This window comes from Dermochelys coriacea, chromosome 10, assembly GCF_009764565.3.
Source record: "Dermochelys coriacea isolate rDerCor1 chromosome 10, rDerCor1.pri.v4, whole genome shotgun sequence".
Lineage (NCBI taxonomy): Eukaryota > Metazoa > Chordata > Testudines > Dermochelyidae > Dermochelys > Dermochelys coriacea.
The window spans coordinates 2,931,392-2,952,351 of record NC_050077.1 but is presented as its reverse complement, the minus strand read 5'-3'; the positions used below and the strand labels follow the sequence as shown (position 1 = coordinate 2,952,351).

General features: G+C 47.6%; 1 protein-coding gene across 4 annotated transcripts; it reads left to right on the top strand.

The window, feature by feature from the left end:
* The first annotated feature begins 1,285 nt into the window (after positions 1-1,285).
* Positions 1,286-20,760, top strand: AQP8 (aquaporin 8). 4 transcript variants are annotated; one of them, XM_038419946.2, is made up of 8 exons: positions 1,286-3,652; positions 4,167-4,284; positions 10,512-10,645; positions 11,009-11,267; positions 16,778-16,904; positions 17,890-18,104; positions 18,747-18,881; positions 19,906-20,760. In XM_038419946.2, the coding sequence occupies exons 4-8, from the start codon at positions 11,017-11,019 to the stop codon at positions 19,946-19,948; spliced, it is 771 nt and encodes a 256-aa protein (XP_038275874.1). In that variant the 5' UTR covers positions 1,286-3,652; positions 4,167-4,284; positions 10,512-10,645; positions 11,009-11,016; the 3' UTR covers positions 19,949-20,760. The 4 variants fall into 4 exon arrangements, with proteins under 4 accessions (XP_038275874.1, XP_038275872.1, XP_038275875.1 ...); XM_038419944.2 differs by adding an exon at positions 8,920-9,009 and having other exon boundaries at positions 1,286-4,284; XM_038419947.2 differs by having other exon boundaries at positions 1,286-4,284; positions 10,566-10,645.
* The last annotated feature ends 200 nt before the right edge of the window (positions 20,761-20,960 follow it).

Sequence of the window (20,960 nt, the reverse complement as noted above, 5' to 3'; positions counted from 1 at the left end):
AAATGTGTTGCCTTTGCATTGTTAACATGTTTTCTTTAAAGAGCAATAAGGATAACTGTTACACTAGCAACATATGCTGACGGAATTAAGAAACAGGTTCGTGTTTTTTTGTTGGTCGCTGTATAAGAAACAGTTATCCGTGTGGACCTATATTGTATGGAAGACTTTTAAATAACCCCACCACATGGAAACCACCCCCAGGAAAGCTAGATTAAGCACAAACCCTTCCTTGGAATAGCATTAACATTTCATACAATTAAAAAAATCCAGATTAAAACACTTTGGTCCATCTATCTTGAGTCCCAGAAAAAAACTCTGTTTTAAGTTGGAGTTTAGGTTGAGAGTGTGAGTGTATATCAAGCATTTAGGGCAAAATGCATCATAGGGATGTTGTAATTATCTTCAAAAAAAGAAAAGGAGTACTTGTGGCACCTTAGAGACTAACAAATTTATTAGAGCATAAGCTTTCGTGAGCTACAGCTCACTTCATTGGATGCATTTGGTGGAAAAAAAAAACACTAACTAACACGGCTGCTACTCTGAAACCTGTAATTATCTTAAAAACCATCACAATAAACCCAGAAAAATCACAGTGAAGATTAAATTTAAAAGAAAACTAAACATGTTAAGGTCTGGAAATGTACACCTAGGGCACCCAAGCAACCTTAGTGCTGCCCTGTCATGACACCATGCATTAATTACATGATTAATGCATATTAATGATTGTCCCAATTTAGATTAAACTGTCTTCTAAAGACATGCTATAGATGGCATGACCAATTTTTAAAATGATTTTTAACTCAAATAACTTATTTGATTCGTTGGAGTCTGTTTTTGATTTTCTAGAGACTGCTGAATTGGAATTAATTTGCAAACTGGATACAATTAACTTAGGCTTGAATAGAGACTGGGAGTGGATGGGTCATTACACAAAGTAAAACTATTTCCCCATGTTATTTCTCCCCCACCCCCCACTGTTCCTCAGATATTCTTGTTAACTGCTGGAAATAGCCTACCTTGCTTGTCACCATGAAAGGTTTTCTTCCCTTCCCTCCCCCCAGCTGCTGGTGATGGCTCATCTTAAGTGATCACTCTCCTTACAGTCCTTACAGCGTGTATGATAAAACCCATTGTTTCACGTTCTCTCTCTGTGTGTGTGTGTGTGTGTGTGTGTGTGTGTGTGTGTGTGTGTGTGTGTAAATCTCCCCACTGTATTTTCCACCGAATGCATCCAATGAAGTGAGCTGTAGCTCACGAAAGCTTATGCTCAAATAAATTTTAGTCTCTAAGGTGCCACAAGTACTCCTTTTTCTTCTTTTGAAAATCAATTCTGTAATCAAAGCGTGAGTGCTACAAGTGTGGGGAGGATTCACGGGGGTTTTCGTACAGAACAACGTGGTTGAATCCCTGCTTTAAGTGCAAAACTGAACTCCACACTAACGATGGAGTTGCAACTGCTGTCTATAATACCGCAAATACTATTAAAGGTCTAATAGAGCTGTACACAGATTTATTCTACTTATTGTAAATATAGAACAAATATGTCGGCTCTTGATTATTACGTGAATTGGTCACCTCCAAGAAATGCAAATGGTGCAGAAAGTGTAGGGAGTGGCATTATTCTCCTGGAGTCTGTATAGATCTAGTGCCCAGGTTTGAGCATAGAATCAACTTCCTAGCCTCTAGAGTTAGGGCACTGCTGGAGGTGCCAAGGCACTGGTCTATAAGGTCCCCTGGCACCTCTCATTAGAGCGGAGCTGTTCAGAGTTCAATGTTCTGACTGAATTCCAGTTTGGCTAATTGCATTCTGCCTCCCTATATTCATTCCACTGCAATGTGTTCTTCATTTCCTATCCTGGGTGTATCCCCCACAGGGTCAATTGCATTTCAGTGGTGGATGAAGTAATCCCTAACCGTTGCTTGGGGAGGGAAAGAAGGGTTAATTTGTCAAAGTGTATAAAGCCCTTTGAGAGCCTCAGCTGAGAGGTGCTAAAGTAGAGCAAAATAGAATCGTAGAAATGTGGGACTGGAATGGACCTTGATAGGTCATCTAGACTGCAGACCCCTGCACTGAGGCAGGACTAAGTATTATCTAGACCATCCCTGACTTGGTATTTAGCCACCAATGCCATGAGGCGGTGTGCCTCAGTTTCCCCTTCTGCACAGTAGCAAGGGCATAATCTTGGATGCTTATTTCAGGTAGTGTTTTAGGAGATGTCTTTTTCTGCCCTGGTCCCTCTCTGTCCCAGAGAGAACAACAAAAGACCACACAAACAAGAAACCTTCCCCCACAGATTTGAAAGGATCCTCCTCCCTCACTAGTCCCCCCCGGTCAGACGCCAACCAGGCCACCCGAGCTTCTTAGCCCCTTATAGGTAAAAGAGGGATTCCATGCTCCCTTCGCTGTATGTTTATGACGTGGTGATTCATTTGGTCACAGAAGCTCATGCTTAGGTTTACCAGTCCTCCAGGATTGTCCTGGAGTCTCAGGAATTAAAGATTAATCTTTAATTACTGTGATAGAGCCAGGCCAGTTGAGTACACCCTGACAGGTGTTTGTCTAATCTGTTTTTAAAACCCTCCAAGGATGGAGATTTTACAGCCTCCCTAGGTAATTTGTTCTTAACTACCCTGACAGGGAGCTTTGCCTAATGTTTAACTTAAATCTCCCTTGCTGCAATTTAAGCCAATTACATCTTGTCCTGTCCTCAGTGGCTATGGAGAACAGTTTATCCTCCTCGTCATAACATTGTTTTACCTACTTGAAGACTGTTATCCTGTTCCCTTTCAGTCTTCTCTACTCCAGACTAAACAAACCAGTTTTTTCAGTCTTGTTCTCTGAAATGCTTGCAACCCCTCCCCTCTTTGTATTGCCTGGAAACTTTACAAGTGTACTTTCTATGCTGTTCTCCAAATCACTTATGAAGATATTGAACAGAAATGGACCCAAGACAGATCCTTCTGGGACCCCGCTCGATATGCGCTTCCATTGATATATACTCGCTGTGTGTGGTCACTGTTGTTTATCAGTATGCTCCATATTGTCCCTTCTTTTGACATGACCACTTGTCTCATGTGGTAGCTTAACTTCCCTCTGCTGTTCAGGAGTTTGTTGCATTCTTTACCTTTGGAAAATAAACTGTCTCTCTAGCTGGCATGGAGTAAAAGCAGCAAGTCTGCACAGCATCTGAGCAGAAGGGCAGGAAACTCGCAAGTAAGTGAAACCGTGCTCTTGCTGATAACCGCTGGCTGGCTGCAGAGTCACTCACGAGGCTGCCAAGGTTGTTGCCTTAGGAAATGGGGAAGAAATGTGACATTTCTGTGAATAAGAATAGCAGCAGCATTTACACTTCCTTAGATTGGAATTATAAGGGCTCCCAATCTGCTTGCCTCAGGGCATAAAGATATCAGCCAAAAATCCTTGTTACAGTGCTGAAGTGAAGTAAATGCATCCGATGAAGTGAGCTGTAGCTCACGAAAGCTTATGCTCTAATAAATTTTAGTCTCTAAGGTGCCACAGGTACTCCTTTTCTTTTTGCGAATACAGACTAACACGGCTGCTACTCTGAAACCAGTGCTGAAGTGGTAACTGAAGTATGGATATCAACCAAATTAATCTATGCACAGCATATCTGAAGCACCTGCCACTTTGGTAATTTTTATCTATTGCCTTTGTAGATCATTGTCTTCCTCTACAACATTAGGCACTGGTTACTATTAGATAAAGAAAAGGAGTACTTGTGGCACCTTAGATACTAACCAATTTATTTGAGCATAAGCTTTCGTGAGCTACAGCTCACTTCATCGGATGCATTCAGTGGAAAATACAGTGGGGAGATTTATGCTCAAATAAATTGGTTAGTCTCTAAGGTTCCACAAGTCCTTCTTTTCTTTTTGCAAATACAGGCTAATACGGCTGCTACTCTGAAACCTGTTGTTAAATAAAGGAAATCTGGCTGAACTGAGCATTGGTCTGTTCTGCCAGGGTGCTAGATACCAGATCAGACGGATCATTCTTCTGTTCAGGTCTAGCAGGAGGTGGAAAGTGTAACTACCTGGATCACTTGTGCATTTGCTGTGGCAGAAGATGGAATGCTTGAGCAGATGGCCTCATGGTCTACCCCTGTTTTGGCACTTGTTATATTCTTATTTTTCTATGACAATAGAAAGGAGGCCTAATAACCCCTCTAATGAAACCGACTGCTCCACCTACAGAGTGGATCACAGTGGTGAGCAAACTCCAGGGCAGCTGCCATGATGAACGTCACACTGAATTAAAAAGCGGTAAGTTGAAAAGCTAAACAAAACTGTCAGACTAGATGCCTGGCCAGCAGGAAAGGCACAGCAATCTTCTGTAGGAGCTTGGGAAAATACTTTACCAGAGGAACAAGACGCTGAGAGATTGTTGAGACTGGTCACTGATAACTGACCCAGTTCACTGCAGCACTATAGTCTATTAATGATTATGGGTTAGTTATAGGCCATTCTGTGTGTTGCTCTCCAGAGATTTTGCTTTTTTTTGAGTCATTTTCCTCTTTTTTGGTTTTATCGTTTTGAAATAAGATTTACTTGGGCATGTTCAGTGCTCTTTGGGGATTTTGTTGCATTGGGGCCTTCAATGTGTTTGTCAGATAATTGTATGATTCCTACTGCTATTATTTGATGTCTGTGCTTACCCCACATCAGATGTTTCCAAAGCCATTCCACGTTAAGTTACTCAGTGGAGGAAGGCTGTTGAATTAGTTGCACGGGACCAAATTCAGCTCTGGAATAAGCAGGTGTAACTTCCATGGACATTAAAGGTGGAATGTACTTTGAGATGGACCCAGATGGCAATGTCCTCGTTAGATAAGGGAACTTTTGAAAGAGATGCTTGGTGCTTTGCTGTGACTGCTGGGCATGGTAGGAAGTGCTGCTGCTAGGAGTGCTCCTGGAATCTTGCGCATGTGCACTAGAAGGCTGGTGTCCCGGAGCAGCTGTCCCGTATGGATCCTCTGTTTGGAAGAGCACATCTTTTTTTAAATTAACAGTGACAGGTGAGGAACTCCCGAGTGCCTGCTGAGTCACCATTCAGAGCAGATTTGTATCTTAATCTCTCTGGGGCTCAGTGTTCCCAATTTTAAAATGGGGATGACAATAATAACTACTTTTGCAAAACTCGGAGAGAAGCACTGGACTGGAAATCAGGAGCCCTAGCTTCTAGTCCTGGCTCTGCCACTGATCTATTCTCAGGCAAATTGATTCCCATTCTGTGCCTTGGTTTCCCTTCCCACTCCTTTATCCCCTCTAGGGCTAGATTTTTACAGGTGAGTTAGGCACCTAAATACCTTTAAAAATCTGTCCCATTGTCTATTTGGATCATAAGGTCTTCAGAGCAAGAGCTGTCTCTCGTTATGTGTATGTACAGCCCTTAGCATCACGCAGCTCTGCTCTGATCTCAGCTGGGGAGTCTAGACACTATCGTAATACAAACGATGATAAACCTTAACACCATAGGAAGGTCAGCATAGAGAGGACCGTTATGAATGGCACAGAGACATGGGACGGTGGCACATTTGTTATACACTGATTGTTTTCTTATTTTTCTGAGTCAGCAAGGCCATAGGTGAATCCATCTCTGGGTTGAGACTGGAACCAACAATGCTGAAATTTCACCAGAAAACCAGTTCTCAGGCCAATTCAGCCCAGTGTGGTGGAAGCAAGGTTGGCATAGCTAGGAGGAATATTTGGAGCCAAGCTGCTTACATGCACTGGCTGCAAACTCTGTGAGGTTCCCCATCATGACAAGAGACTCCTCTCTACTGTCTTGTTTGTTGAAGTTTCATTTCCAGTCCTGTGCTTAGCAATAACTAACCTCTACATTGTTGGAAGGTAGTGGGTCTCCTGCAGCACATTCAAAAGAACCTCACTCTTCCCCAAACAAGTATGGTAAATATTTAAAAAGCTGCAGACTCTGGGTTAATGCTACAGTTTGAACTGTGGCCATGCCGTGGTCTGATGCCATTGCTTCCTTGGAAAAAATTCCAAGAGTCTGATTCTTCTCTTGCTTGCTCCAGCTCTGTGTTGGCACAACTCCATCAATTCAGTGGAGTTACTCCTGGTTGACCTATGCAAGTGTCAGCTGACTAAGGACATCGCTGTTTGGTTTTGCACCTTAACTGCTCCTATTGCTTACAATAATTACCCTAACAAAGAAATCAGGTTTGGATTCCTTTGAGTATGGCTCTCGCAGCAGGCAAGGCTTTTCTATGGTTGCTTAATTAATCAATAATGGGGGAGGAGCAGGGCCCTCCCTAGGGAATAATGACAATCCCAGAGAAATTGATAGCTCAGGAACCCCAGGAGGTTCTAGTCCCTATTATATGTGCTGCATTTGGTGGTTTATAAGATAAGAGCAACTGGGTGTTTTTCTAGGTGAATGGGTTTGAACTGGTCTGTGCAGGGCCCTGCTGGAGAGCTAGGGCTCTGGAGATTAATTGGCTGAATCAGATTTAGATAGCTCAGCGCTGAGAAGACTTTTATCCACGGTTTTTAGAATGGAGTCTGTGGAGAGGGCATGGACAGTCAGATTCTTCTTTAAAAGCAGGCAAGTTGGGTTCCCTCCATCACTGCTGTGCTGGCCCTACTGTGGCATGCAGCCCGGGACAGTCCTTTCTGAGACAGGCAAATGGAAATTTCCTTCCCATCTCCAAAGCCTTGGGAAAACATCATAAAAACATCCCCAGGACTCTTTGCCTTTAGTTAATAGAGAAACAATCCCCATAAACCAGGCTCTTTAATTACCCACTACAAAAATAAAACCTTATAAACTATTGCTCAAGCTGGTGAAATGCTGAGGTGTTCATGTTTCTGGGTGGGTGTTCAGTGCCCTGGCTCAGGGGAGAGGCACTCTTCCTGATAGCCATGCCAGCTGCACTGCTCAAAGCCTGCTCCTCTCTCAGACGCAAGGACTGTGGCCTTTTAACACCCCTGTCAGGACAGCTGCCTCTGCCTGCACATCTGAGTAGCACCAAGAGCCTCTGCCAGGGTGAAAGGCTGCAGTATTTCTGCCTCCACCAGGGTCTGTATCTATTTCTCTGTCCACATCTGCCTTTTCTGGTGACCTGCTCTCTGGGTTGCGCCATGGTGGAAGGGCTAGTGATGCTGATGCTAGAGTAGGAAGGATGATCTAGTGAACAGGGCACTGGCTAGGACTGAGGAGACCTGGCTTCCATTCCTGGCTCAGACACGGACTTCGTAGCCTAGTCACTTCATCTACCTTGAGCGTCAGTTCCCTGGCTGGAGAAGGAGGATAAGAGTTCCCATCCTCAGCGGGGTGTTTGAGAATAAAACCTGTTGGTGATTGTGAGGTGCTGTGGTAATGGGGGCCGGAGAAGTGCAGGGAACCGGTTTCACTTGCAGCCTGAGGATTTGTGCTTGGCTGGCAGGAAGGAGTGGGAGTGGCCCCCCAGCTGCCCGCTAGCTACCCCGGAATTTTGTATTGATTTGCTGAGCGCTTTACAGAATTCCCCACTAGCTTGGTGGCCAGCTCTGAGTGAAGACTAGCCTGCTTCCCACCCCCACCCCAGTGGCATTGACTGGCCAGTTTCCATGGGCCCCACAGATAACCAAGGAGCTAACAGTCCATGGAGACCAAACTTCTGTCTCATCACTAGTGCCGTTCAGATTGGCATGGAGGCCTGTTGGTGGGGCAATGCTGGGCCGGAGAAAGCTCTTACTGCTACTGCCTGGGCTGCATGACTCTGGGGGGAGAGCTGCTCTCCGGCTTTGTACAGAACCCCCTCTCTTGTGGCCCCTCCACAAGAAAGGATTAGAAACCATGCAGGCTGGCTTCATTTCACGTGCCACAAAATGCAGCCATCTCTGCGGTGGGAAGCAACGGCCAGCATAACTGCAGCAGAGCCTGTTTATGTGCTTTACTATTTTTCTCTTGAAAAATTCTCAGGAGGCAGAAGGGCTGAGTGAGTTAGAGCAACAGTCTTTCTGCTGCTCGGAAGCCTGCAGCCAGGCTGTTCCGCTCCCTTTGGCCAGGAGCACGAGTGCAGTAATAAGTAACTTGTTAGTCTCCCAGTTTTGGGTGTGACTCACTTGGGGTCTCTCCGAACCAAGGAACATGGCAAACACTCCATCTGGTTTTCGCTTTGATCTTGCTCTCTAGGGGGCTCTGTGTCCTGGAGCTGTGATTTATTCTATCCGTTTGACTGGGGATGCTGGTACTCCCTGCCCACCTGCTGGAATTAAGCTGGCAGCAGCCATGTGAGAGCGGGACTAAGCACTGTCTGCTTTCTAGCAAAAGTTCTTCCCATCTGCACAACGCATAGCCTGAAAGCCCAAGCAGCAGCTCGTGGTGAAGGGAGTGTATTTGTCCCCTGGGGAGGCTAGAGAAGGCAGGGGTGGGTCCGGATCCCAGCCTTGATGTGATTCCCAGTATCACAGGGACAACAGTGCTTCCACGGATCTGAGAGTGCTCAAGCCCTCATTCCTGGGAATGCCCTTGAGTCTAATCCTGCCAGCAGTGTGGACTTCCCTTTGCTCCTGCTGGACAAGGGCTGAGAAAGGGTTTTAAATGGTCACAAAGAAAGGGGCACCTGGGCACTGGTGGGGTGGGATGCAGGGAGCCCTTGGGGTGTGCAATGGGGTGAGCCTATAGCAGCAACACTGTGTGCGGCCTCTCGTACTGAAGAACAATGCCTCTAATGTGCACAGGGCGCAAAGAAAGGTTGGTCAAAGAGGAGGAGGGTGGGCTTGAGATAAGCACTGAGCTGGGGCTCAAGAGATCGGGATCCGTTTCTGACTCTGCCACAGACTGCCTGTGTGATCCTGGCCATGTCACTTACTCTCTCTTTGCCTCACTGATCCCGTCTGTTGAATGGGGCTAGAAGCATTCCCTCTCTCTCAAACTCTGTCTTGTCTACTTAGACTGTAAGCCCTGCAAGACGGGTCCTGTCACACTGTTTGGACGGACAGCACCTAGCGCAACGGGGCTCTGCTCTTGGTTGGCCCCTCTAGGTACGACCAGAATTGGCTGAGCTTGCGAACCCCCACACGTGTGTCTGTAACACGATAACTTTTGAATGCTGCAGCTAATCGGTTCCCAGCTTCCAAGGAATGATCTCAGCCCCAGAGGGCAGAGCTCTGTTGATTTGGGGGGGGGGATATTGGAAAACTGAAGGGAGAATGGGGGACACAGGGAGCCCCAGCCATCTAACAGCTGTGGGGCAGATCCTCAACTAGCAAGGGGAGCTAGAGGAGATATGGAGATATCATTACTTCCCTCCTAGCCCACTGTCTCCCCACAGTCTACCCCTATGGTGAGGGGGAGAGAGGGGGCACCAGCTGTCTGCCCATCCCCGCCAATCCAGGGGAAGACAGGAGACGGCACACAGGTGCTTGGCTGGCATGGAGGGGCACACAGAGCCCACGGGATGGTGGGGAGAATGGGGTTCTCTGGTGTGGGGGGAAGGGATAATGGAGGGCACAGTCCCTGGCATGGGGGGAGGAGAGAAAGGGGTCACACAGACCCTGGCATGAGGGAGAGGGAGGGTGTTGCAGACAGACCCTGAAATAGAGGAAGAAGGCACTTGGGCACTGGTGGGGTGGGGATGCAGGGAGCCCTTGGGGTATGCAATGGGGTGAGCTTGTAGCAGCAACGCTGTGTGCGGTCTCCCGTACCGAAGAACAATGCCTCTAATGTGCACAGGGCGCAAACTGCCCCCAAACCTGGTGTGCTGGGCCATGCCCGAGGGCTTCTCTCCTTCTCACCGTGGAACAGCTCCCAAGCCAAGGTTTGTGCCTGGGGTGCTTTGGTTCAGGCTTGTCCCCATCTTCACTTGTTGTGACCTGAGCACCCCTAACCTCCAGCTTCACACAGTCTAGTTTGGTTCCATTTCACGTCAGTCGTGAAGGAGAGCCGTGAGCACCCGTGAGATGAGTCAGCGTCTCAGTCCACCCTTGCTAATGGCACAGCTCCCTTTCTTTCCAGTTCAGTCTGGGTTCAGCTGGGAAGTACTTGCTTAAGGAGAACTTCCACCGGAGACCCGCCGGGAAGCTCTGTTTGAGGAAAGAACGCAAGGCTGGACGAGGAGGCTATTTTCCTTCTCCCCAGAGCCTGCTACTATCAACTATTCTGCTTGCTTGCTCTTTTACAGACAAATAAGCACCCCACACACGCACTTGTTCTTGGAAAGGGAGTGAGACCAGGTGTGCAAATGGCACGTTACGCTCTGAGAACAAAACCCAGCAAAAGGCACTCAGAGCGTCAGGCCCATTGTCCCTCCAACTGGCACTGACGCGGATTGTACTCTGCACTTCACACGGGGGAAGGAACCATAGTCCCCAACTTGGCAGAAATCCTTAACAAATCCTTGAACCATAGAACCATTGAGATAAATAGCTTTCATACTCCTATGGGCTGGAGTACCCGCCTCTTGGATTTTATTGCATTTTTTTAACAATGTAAATCCATTCCAATATTTTTTTTAAAGCCTCCCATACGCTGTCTCCCCGTACAGGTGAAGTAGGGAGCATTCCAATATTTCTATGAGACAGATAAGCCATTCCTCTAGGTGCAGTGTGATCATTGCTCGCTGAGGTCCTGCTGGCGTCAAGAGGTCTCTGCAGCTCCCAGAAGAACAGAGCACTCAAAGTAAGTACCTCAGTGTAACAAAGGCATTTTAAAATCCACACAGAATTTCTGCCTTCCAAATCCTTTTCACTGGCTTGGCATCAGAAGGTCCCCTGCTGGCACCTGATCATAAGAGCCCGTATCTCATATATGCTGTTTGAAGTGCCTAGCCCACTCGAGGCACTTAATGAGTAATTGGAAAAGAGTGCTCCCCGCTTTCAGAGCGTGCTGTCCCTGAAGGAGTTAAGCAATAGTGTTTGTATCTGGATTGTTCTGAATTGCATGTACTAATGTGAGGTGTCAGTTCTGTGGGAGTCTACTCGTTGTCTGGCAGCGCCTAACCTGGCACTGGATGCCATCAAAGCTCTGCCTGCTTCATTTCAGCTCCCCTGATGTCTGACCTGGAGTTTGGTCGCATGTCCATAAAGGAGGTGGAAATGGAGGGCAAGTACAAACCTCGACAGCCTCACTGGTACGAGCTGTATGCCCAGCCCTGCGTGGCAGAACTCCTGGGGTCAGCGTTGTTCATCTTCATCGGGTGCGCTTCAGTGATTGAGAATGTGGACGGCACAGGGAGGCTGCAGCCCGCCCTTGCGCATGGGTTGGCTCTTGGGCTCATCATCGCCATTTTGGGAAACATCAGGTGAGAGAATTTTGGGGACTTGGCTAATTGGCACTGACTGCGCAGTGAGGGGCTCAGAAAATCACAGAGCAGGCTGCAGGCACCCTGCAAATTGTATGTGTCCAAAACATAAAGGCGTCCTGACACCTCCGGCGAAAGTATGCGAAATGTGGCTCTGCTGATTGATAGCTAGCTACAGTGAGCCTAGTCTCTGTGTTTCTCCTGCCTCATTTGTGATTTGATATAATAGTAGATATAATTGTACAGTAGATATAATTGTAATAGTGATAATTAATAATCACACTCTGCACTTTACACAGTGCCTTGCAGTTGAGGTTTATTATTGTTTGTATTACGGTAGTGTCTAGAGTCCCCAGCTGAGACCAGAGCAGAGCTGCATCGTGCTAAGGGCTGTACATACACATAATGAGAGATAGCTCTTGCTCTGAAGACCTTATGATCCAAATAGACAATGGGACAGATTTTTAAAGGTATTTAGGTGCTTAACTCCCAGTACCTTTAAAAATCTGGCCCTAGAGGGATAAAGAGTGGGGAAGGGAAACCGAGGTACAGAGTGAGGACCAATTTGCCTGAGGTCAGTGGCAGAGCCAGGACTAGAAACCGGGCCTCCTGATTCCCAGTCAAGTGCTTCTCTCCAAGTTTTGCAAATATAGTTGTTGTTGTAATAATTATATTATTGTAATTGCATTATTAAAATTGGGAACAAAGCCCCAGAGAGAGAAAGATACAAATCTACTCTGAATGGTGATTCTAAAACAGGCACTGGGGAGTTCCGCACCTGTTCTCTCTCAGCCACTCCAGATCAAATTTGCCCAGCACACAAGTGAAAAGTTTCCCCCCCCATTAATTGCCCAGTCCTGCAAACTCAGCCTGTGTTCTGATGATCAAGGCATGTCCTTTGTGACTCACGTATGGTCAGCAGAAGTCCTGGACCAACAGAGGGATATTATATCTTGGTCTTGTGAGGGTGGAATTAAAATCTGAACCTCAAGGTAAAGATTTTGCCACTGGGACTTAGCAATTCTGCTGATGATGCGTGAGTCAGAACAGAATCCAACTCCCTCTCCCACAGCTGCTTTGGCTCAGCAAGGCTAAGAGGAGAAGGATGGGGTAAAAATTTGGGTTTGTTAGTAAAGCCAGCAGCTGTGGCTCTGAGGGCCCTCGGGGAGCAGATCTGTTGAGCAAGGAGGTATCGTTTTTTACCATCAGTGTGAGCCACTGTCTTGCTGTGGGAAGGAACCAAATCCAGGTCTTCTGACTCCCGTTTCTTTGCTCTAACCTCTGACATCAAAACTCTCTTTGCTCTAACCTCACTGGCATCAAAACATGACTTTTTATTGCTTACAATTTCATCTGCTCTCCCTGTTTGTTCCTCAATTAATGACATTGGGCCAGAGCCCCAGCTAGTGTACATGAGTATCGCTCCATTGATTTTAATAGAACAAAGCCCGTTGATCCCATGGGATTTCTCAGTTAGCTGGAGATAATTGTTATGTCACAAAGATGAATGATCAGTTCAAGTGAGGAATAAGCAGCTGGAGGTGATGGAGCTCTGATCTGCCAAGATCTGCTTTCAGGTCACTATTCTCCAGGAATCACACAGTGCAAGGGAGATACAGAAAATCTCCGTTGTCTCTAAAAAGGTTGCTCTGCAAACTTTTCCACAGGACCTCAGCAGCTTTTTAATGGTTGATAAAGTAGGTAGTTTCTGTACTAAGCAGTGGATGTTTGTAGTCTTCCAGCTCTGGAAAGAGGAGTGGGTTGTTCAATTAAAGTTTTTCTGCAAAAGCATCATTCTGAACTGACTAACTTGGGGTTAGAAGTTTATTGCCAAGATGGAACAAAGAGGCTGCAAAAACAAGTTTGTTTTGATCGATGCTCCATAAAAAAATAGGTGGGAATCTACATTTTATAACTCTTTATTAACTGCCTGTTGTTCAGAGTTATCTGTGCATGGGTTAATGTATACATAGATTATATGCAGGCTAGCAGTGAAACCCAAGGACCCCTTTAGCCTTTGCTGACAATGCACCTAGTGTTAGGAGGAAAAAACATGAATGATGCTCAGGTTTCATGACTAACAACAGACTGGACACTGTGCTCGGGTGACTAAATAAACTATCCTTTAACCCACTAACAGACACACTAAGGGGGTCCCTGAGCATACACAGGTCTGACTGAAATGCTAAATTGTTGGACTAGACTGGTCGCTGGTCTCCGTTTCCTGAGTGTGCTACCTTAGCTGACAGCATCTGTTACCTCTTGCAAAGACAGGGTTTAAGTCACTGACTGGATCATTGAAAGTAGAGACGGGAAAGCTCAGTTAGATCACCACATCCATCTCCTTGGCCAGGGCAAGGTCATTCCCTCCAGCATTTCCCTGATGTTTTGTTTAGCCATAGGTCTGCCCCTCTTCCCACTGTTAGGCACTGCTGAATTTCATCCACTACTCTTAACTATGCCCCTGTGATGGCCTTAAACAGCTCCTGACCTTCCTGGGTGTTTATACCCTCCAGATACATAGTTATAATGAGAGACCCTGATTCAGGGAGCTCTTATGTTCGTGCATAACTTTAAGTACGTGCTTAAGTCCTATCAAAGTTGTAGGGACTCCCTACGTACTTCGTGTTAAGGCTTCCTGAGTAGGCCATATACTGCAAATCTAGATCCTTGCAACTCGCCTAGTGACAGAGCACTGGACAGGGCCTCTGGGTTCTATTCCACCTCTGCCACTAGCCTGCTGGGAGACCTTGGTTAAATCACTTCCCCCCTCTTTGCCTCAGTTTCCCCATCTGTAGAATAGGGATAATGATCCTGACCTCCTTTGTGAAGTGCTTTGACCTCTACTGCTGTGACGTTAGAGAAGGGCTAGTACTATGTTGTTAAGTCCAGGATTTGGCCCTATCATTTACATTTTCAGCCCCACACCAAGATTACAGCTGGAATTGGTACACTGCCGCAGTATAGCTTTGGAATTTACCTGAAACTAACTTAATTCTCTGCTGGCTTGGTCAATTAATCCTAGCAACTCCATACCTCTTCAATTAAAGCCAATAATCAGAAATAATCACAGTTCCTAAACCCTCTGACTCATTAGCTTTGAGGCAATTTATTATCAGGGTTTGTTGGTTATGAAGCTAGTTCACTAATGAGCGTTCCCCAGTAATCTGTTTTCATAACAAAATTTGCATTTGCCTCTCACTGGTACTTCCTAGAGACCAGTGATTTAGGCCCTGTCACAGACAAGAGGCCCCCATCCTGCATGTGGGATCCATGCATGTGAACCTGTTACCCCGATCCTGTAATGAGGCTATGCAATGCCTTGAGCGCAGGGCTCTGTCCACACAGATCCCATTGCAGGATAAGGCCATAGAGCTCTGGGATTCTGGGTTCTGGCCTTGAGTATCATTCAGACTTCACCTGTGTGTGACAGGCTTGGAGTGTTACACTGTGCACCACCGCCCCGACTGGCCAGTGCTGAACGACTTTTGCTGTCTTCCTGGTTTTCACAAGAGAGATTTGTTCCAAAGAAGAGGCAAAGGATTCGGGAAAAGAAAACGAGGACCATTTGTATCAGCACTAGCTGATGTATGAAGCCTCTTGAGCCCTTGTCATCCCCTGGTGGGTGTTTGGTTCTGATGTAGCACCAAGGAGAATAGCAATGCTTGTATCTCGGAAAGGGATGAGTGCCAGCGAGGACCCCGGGCTGGGCTCCTCTGCTGGACGTGTGCAGAATCCTACCTCCTGCTGGACCATTCTCCCAGCTAGGTGCTGCTGCCAGGAGAAGAGGGAGAGAGGCTAGCAGGCAGGGCAACCTCCTGATGGAGGGAACCATCTGTAGGCCACACTCCTGCATGGGCTGGAGAGAGGGACAAGGAGACCCAAAGGGTCTTTCCCAGCTCTGATTTCTCGGGGAAGCAAGCGAAGAATATCCCTACCCGCTCCTCATTTCACCCCTTCCCTTGCAGCAATGCCTGTGAGTAACTAGATCAGCATGGCTGCAGGGTAATCAGGGACCGTCTGTGCATTTTTACATCCGTGGAGACACAAATATACTCACATGACACCCCATCCCCAAACCATCATGCCAGTAACATTTTGTGCTACCAGGCCATGACCCACCCCTAACCTGGCTGCCATTCTTTCCCCCTGCCCTTTATTTGTTGGTGTCTCGGTTCTGTCTCTTTTAGTGGGGGAGCTCTTGGGAGCAGGGACGAGGCCTTCTTTTCTGTTGGGAAAGTGCCCAGCACACAGGGCTATATCAGGGGAACCCCAGCAATAATGACAGTTAACAGGCATTTCTGCTCTGGGTCTTTTTGCTATTTTCATTCGTCCCATTTGGGGCTTTGCGTTTTGTTTGCGAATTGACATCCAATGCTCCAGCCAGGCAGAAGAAAGCTGCTTTTGGTCCCAGCTGCCTGCATGTGTGTTGGGCATCTCTAAACTCCGTTGCCCTCCGGAAGGGGCCTGGCATGCTGGCAGCCAGGATCACGGCTAGCCTGGGCAGGCATAGCTTCATTATGCCAGCAGCACATTTCTCCCCAGGGCTGCAGGCCTGGGCTCCATAAGGACGTCGCGAGGGGAATTTCGGGTTATCTCGATGCAATCCACGCAAAGAGAGAGTGGATCATTGTCTCCCTCAAGTGGTTGGTCCGCGAGAGAGATTACTGAGCTAAAGCTGGAGCAGACTCAAGTAGTGGAGGCTTGTGCTTTTGACGCCGGATGTCCCCAGACCAGGGTCAGTTACACAGCATAGCTTGTCCATGAACAAATCCCTCCTTGGTCAGAAGAGTGAATATGGGGAAAGAAAACCTGCAGGCCAAGTTCTGCTCTCACCAAACATGCAACAGCTTTGGGCAGCCAGGCGGGAATGAGGAGTCCTGGCGTGGGGCCTTAGCGAACGGCACTCATATATGGTCAGCACCAAAGAGGAACCTTGAGGGAAACAGCAGGGGAAAGCAATGCCCTGGTTCCATGCCCTGGTTCCTCGGCCCCTCCCTAGAGCAATCCATGGGCTGCGTGTTGCCGTGGTCGCTCCCCGGGAGGTGATAGCGCCATCAGCTGCTCAGAGGCCTGCAGGTGCAAGGCCGGGAACTCTTTGCAAACACTTCCCTTTCCTGGCTCCTGCCCTACAAGTTAATCGTCCCTCCATCCTGTTTTGGTGTAAGTAGCCCCCATTTTTAAGCTCCTGTGTGCAGTCAGTCTCTGGCTCCCTGTCCCAGCCTCAGAAGCTTTCCCCGACTTCTACCTCTTAATCATCTGTCCAGAGTGGGGGGGCAGGCAGAATCCAATAGAGGCAAGAGCAGGTCTGTGAATCGCTGGCCAGACCTGTCACCGGTGTGCAGCTGCCTAGGTAACAGGTCAGTCTGAAAGAGCATAAGGTTTACCTGAGTCTGAATCCAGCTTAAAGGGGTCATTTCCAGCTGGGCTCAGATTCTTCTGCTCGAGGGAACTCAGAGTAGAGGGTCCCACAGTTGAGGCACTTAACATCTCTCTTCTGTTGATTCCAGCGGTGGCCATTTTAACCCAGCTGTCTCCTTGGCCGCATGGTTGATTGGTGGGCTGAACATCATGCTGCTCATCCCTTACTGGATCTCCCAGCTGTGTGGGGGACTGATCGGAGCTGGCCTGGCAAAGGTATGGAAATCGGTGACTCTTCCTCACTAAGAAGATTAAAGGGTTAATTTCCTGGGGTCTTGGACTCCCCTCCATGCAGACGTGAATCTCAGCAGTGGGTAGGGGCCCCTCAAAGGCAGGTTATGTTTCTCATTTCGGTTTGTGCTGTGTGAGAGAACAGTTTGTCATTGCACCATTGGGCAGATGCTGGAAGCCAGTACCCAGCAGCTGACTGAGCTGATGGAAAAGGCAGGGGATGTTATAGCATCCGATCCTAGTTTAACTTACAGACATAACATTGTGCTTGGAATCTGAACACACATGGTGATGCACAGCACCTCCTTTGTGGGTACAGAGTTCGTGTAGTGGTTGGAGAGAAGGACGGGGAGCCACTGTTCCTGGGTGCTGTTCCCAGCTCTTTGGCTGGCTTAGTGTATGACACCGGGCAAGTCACTGCCCCATCGTTCAGTGCCTCAGTTTGCCTGTCTTTAATGTGGACATACCTGTTATACTGGATGCTGGGAATCTTCATTAACTCACGTTCAGTGGCAGTTACTCTGTAAGTGCAGCAGGGTTATAGTTATTTTATTATATACAGAAGAATGCATATTCTTCCTGTCGGCTACAGCCATCTGCACTTCCCTCTCTATTTACAATGGTCTTTCCCATTTTATGTCACCCGTCTCATCACCCAAAGTGCTTGATATATAAATGGCATCGTGCTGTGTACAGTTGCAAACCATTAAGCAAATACCTGAGGTATTTAATTTCTTTACAGCTTTGCTAGGGTAGCTGGTGGCTAATCCACTTGTAATTATCTACAGGCTAAAAGCCTTTGCTAATGAGTTTACATTCGCTAGAGACTTAGGTTGACTTTCAGAAAGAAAGTGATCAGATTAGCTGCTCTCTGCCCTGATGTTATATCCACCTACACTGTCCTGACTGGGAACACATAGCCATGGTGTGGAGATGGGAACCGTACCAATTCCAGGGCTCTCTCTTGTAGGTTATGACAACAAATGACAGATACATAAATGCCACTGGAGCGGCTTTCACTAGCATCACAGACGACGGGCAGATCCCCTCCGCCCTTGTGGGTGAGATTGTCATGACCATGTTCCTGGTCTTAGCCGTCTGCATGGGAGCCATCAATGAAAAAACCAGCAGCCCTTTGGCACCTTTCTGCATTGGTTTCACTGTCACCGCTGACATCCTAGCTGGGTGAGCCATCACAGCCTGTTCTGTGTAGCCATATACACAGTTTTTCAAGCAGGCAGGCTGTTTACTTTCTTGTGTGCTGGAAATCCGATAATAAGAGCCCGTAATTATGAATACTAATAGGTTGTTTATTTAAGGGAGAGCCCCCTCTAGTGGGATTTGAAGCTCTTATTTAAACACTGCACAGACATCAGGTGCAAATGTTTATCCGTTGCTGGAAGATATGTATCCGTGCCCCTTTTGCAGTACATTGAGACCTACACGTAGTAAAGAGCTTAAAACCCAAGCTGCCAGCAAACCCAACATTTAAATTTAAAACAGACACTCTAATTTTCGTCCCATGAAGCTTTTTACTTCCCTTGTTAGCTTTCATTTATTAACGATCAGGTATAGGTGCTCCCTAGCTAACAGCTAATGCTGGAGTCCATACAGGTATGTTCCCAGGTCTGTCACTGTTGTTCAGATAAGTTTTGCAATGGTCATTATATTTTGTATGGTAGCTCTGATTACTGTAGTCAGCCATCAATGGGGCATTATTACAGAGATTGTTACTTCTGAAAACAATTTGTCCTTGGAGTTCTATGGCCGAACATGGTATATTCAGCAGGATGAATTGTGTGACTATTCATTTGTTTTCTCTTTCAGAGGCGCTATATCTGGGGCTTGCATGAACCCTGCCAGAGCTTTTGGACCAGCTCTGGTAGCAAACTACTGGGACTATCACTGGGTTTACTGGGTAGGGCCCATGGTAGCCAGCCTGCTAGTTGGTGCATTGATAAGGTAGGTGAGGGGACGCTGTCTATAGTGGAGATGAAATGTGTCAGAAGGGGGAAAGCTGTGTGTACCTTGTCACGCGGAGGTCCTGGGTCTAATCTCCACATTGCCATGTACTGCTTGTGTCCATTTTCCCGTCTGTAAAATAGAACGTGATTGTTCGCTAAGTGGTGAGTCCAGTCCCTCCTCTCGGGCCCAGACGGGGGGGCTTTAGCACAGAGGGTCTCCCAGGAAGTAGGAGCAGGAGCAGTCTTCAGTCACTGGCTGTGGTGTGATCAGAACAGCTCCTCAGGCTACCCTGGCCAGATGGTTGCATCCCCAACCCCCAGCTATGGGGGAATGAATGGCAAATCCACATGGTAGCGGATCCAGAGGCCCTTCCCAGTCCCTTCTGTCTCCCAACATCCCGTCCCTCGGGTCTGAGTGAGCTCCTGAAACCCTCCTCACTCATCTGATGCCACGCTAGAAATAAGGATTCCAGAGTTGTTGGTGAGTGTTTTTCTGGACCTTGATTGGCAGAAATCCCTCCCCTAGGTGATGCAAAGTTGGCCGGAGGGAATCTGCTCCCACGAATCAGAAGGCCAGAGGCACAGGAACAAAGTTCCCTTATCAAAAAGAATCAGCAATAAAAGCTTCAGCCAGCTCCTAACCAGCTGTGGACTCTTCCAGCCCCCTGGCTTTGGAGTTTTCCCCTCTCTCTGAATGACAGCAGTCCCTTAGCTGTTTAATGTGCATGCCCAGCTGGAAAACAGGGGACGTGTAGAATCCTCTGCATGTTCCTAGAGTCCTTGTGAAGGAAGAAAGATTGTAGAGGTGAAAATCATCCCTGAATTCAGCATGTTATCCTGCTCTTTCTGGAGCCATCGCTCTTCCCCTCCCCCTAACTTGTCTATCTTTCCCTCCCACTGTGTAGCACCCAATTTGGAGTGGGACAGGGAGGTTGTTTTTTCTTTGTCTGTACACAGCTCCTGTAGTGGGGATGGTACATATGCTGCACACATGCTTATCTCTCTCTGTTTTGCTCCTGAAGGCTCTTGATTGGCGATAGGAAAATCCGCCTGCTCCTGAAGTGAGCCCTGGATTGGGCCTGCATGCGGGACACAATCACTTATGGATAGGAAATTGGCTCTACTTGGCCCCCGGGAGAAACTCTACTTCACCACACACCAGCACCTCCATTCTCACTGTCTGACCACATGGAACTGCTCAGGGATCCAAGCTTTCCAGTCTGTTTTCCCCAGAGAGCAGGTGTCGGCAGGATGATCCCACTTGACGCTACGGATTCTGTAAAAAAAAAAAAATCAAAACCAAAAACATCCATTGTATTGAGATTAAAGAGAAGGCCTGCCTGGCTTGGTAGAAGCGCTAGGAGCACTGGCCTTTCCTCTCTGTGCTGGGGCAGGGCCTCTTGCTACTGCACAAATGGCAGCCAGAAGCCAGAGCAGTTGTCCTGGGGGTTAATATCCAGTATGGAGAGAAGCTAAAATGGGCAGGCGGGTCTGGCGGGCAGTGATGAAGCAGTGCTAGCCTGGTTTGCACAGTGCTCCCGCTGGCATGACAGTGCGACTGCAGTACCTTGATGATGCCAATGTGCTTGCTGCTCCAGTCGCTGTGGGAAATTCGCTTCCTTTACTTTTCTGTGCTGGAGATGGGAGTGCCCATCCCTGTGTTCCCCTGGCCCCACCGCGTTCCCGGCACAGTACAAGTGGTGCTTCTGGAGAAAGCACTTCTTTATTGTGTCCCATGGCCCCATCCTGTGTGCTTGATCTCCAGCAATCTCTCCTGCTCCCCAGGGCTGGCTGACATCTCTGCCGGTTGCCAGATGCTGTAGTGAGCAGCCTGCTCTAATCCTAATAAGGTGAATAAAAGCCGAGTTGAACAGAAATGCCTGTGGAATGTGCATCATAAGTCACTGCGCCGACACTAATTGATTTCTGAATTCTTAAAAAACCAAAACAAAATGGAAACAACCTCCAAACAGTTGGCCAGAATGTAAATTCACAGAAACATGGCAAGGTGTTTCCCAGCACCGGCTGGCTGAACAAGGTCACTGCCCTGCTGGGAGCCTGCCCCCTGCGCCCTGCC

Bases quoted from the DNA above. Each gene is read 5' to 3' on its own strand.
- AQP8 (XM_038419946.2), top strand. From the start codon at position 11,017: ATGTCTGACCTGGAGTTTGGTCGCATGTCCATAAAGGAGGTGGAAATG. The intron at 18,105-18,746 runs GTGAGCCATCAC...TTTCTCTTTCAG, and splicing joins ACCGCTGACATCCTAGCTGG to AGGCGCTATATCTGGGGCTT. The intron at 18,882-19,905 runs GTAGGTGAGGGG...TTGCTCCTGAAG, and splicing joins CTAGTTGGTGCATTGATAAG to GCTCTTGATTGGCGATAGGA.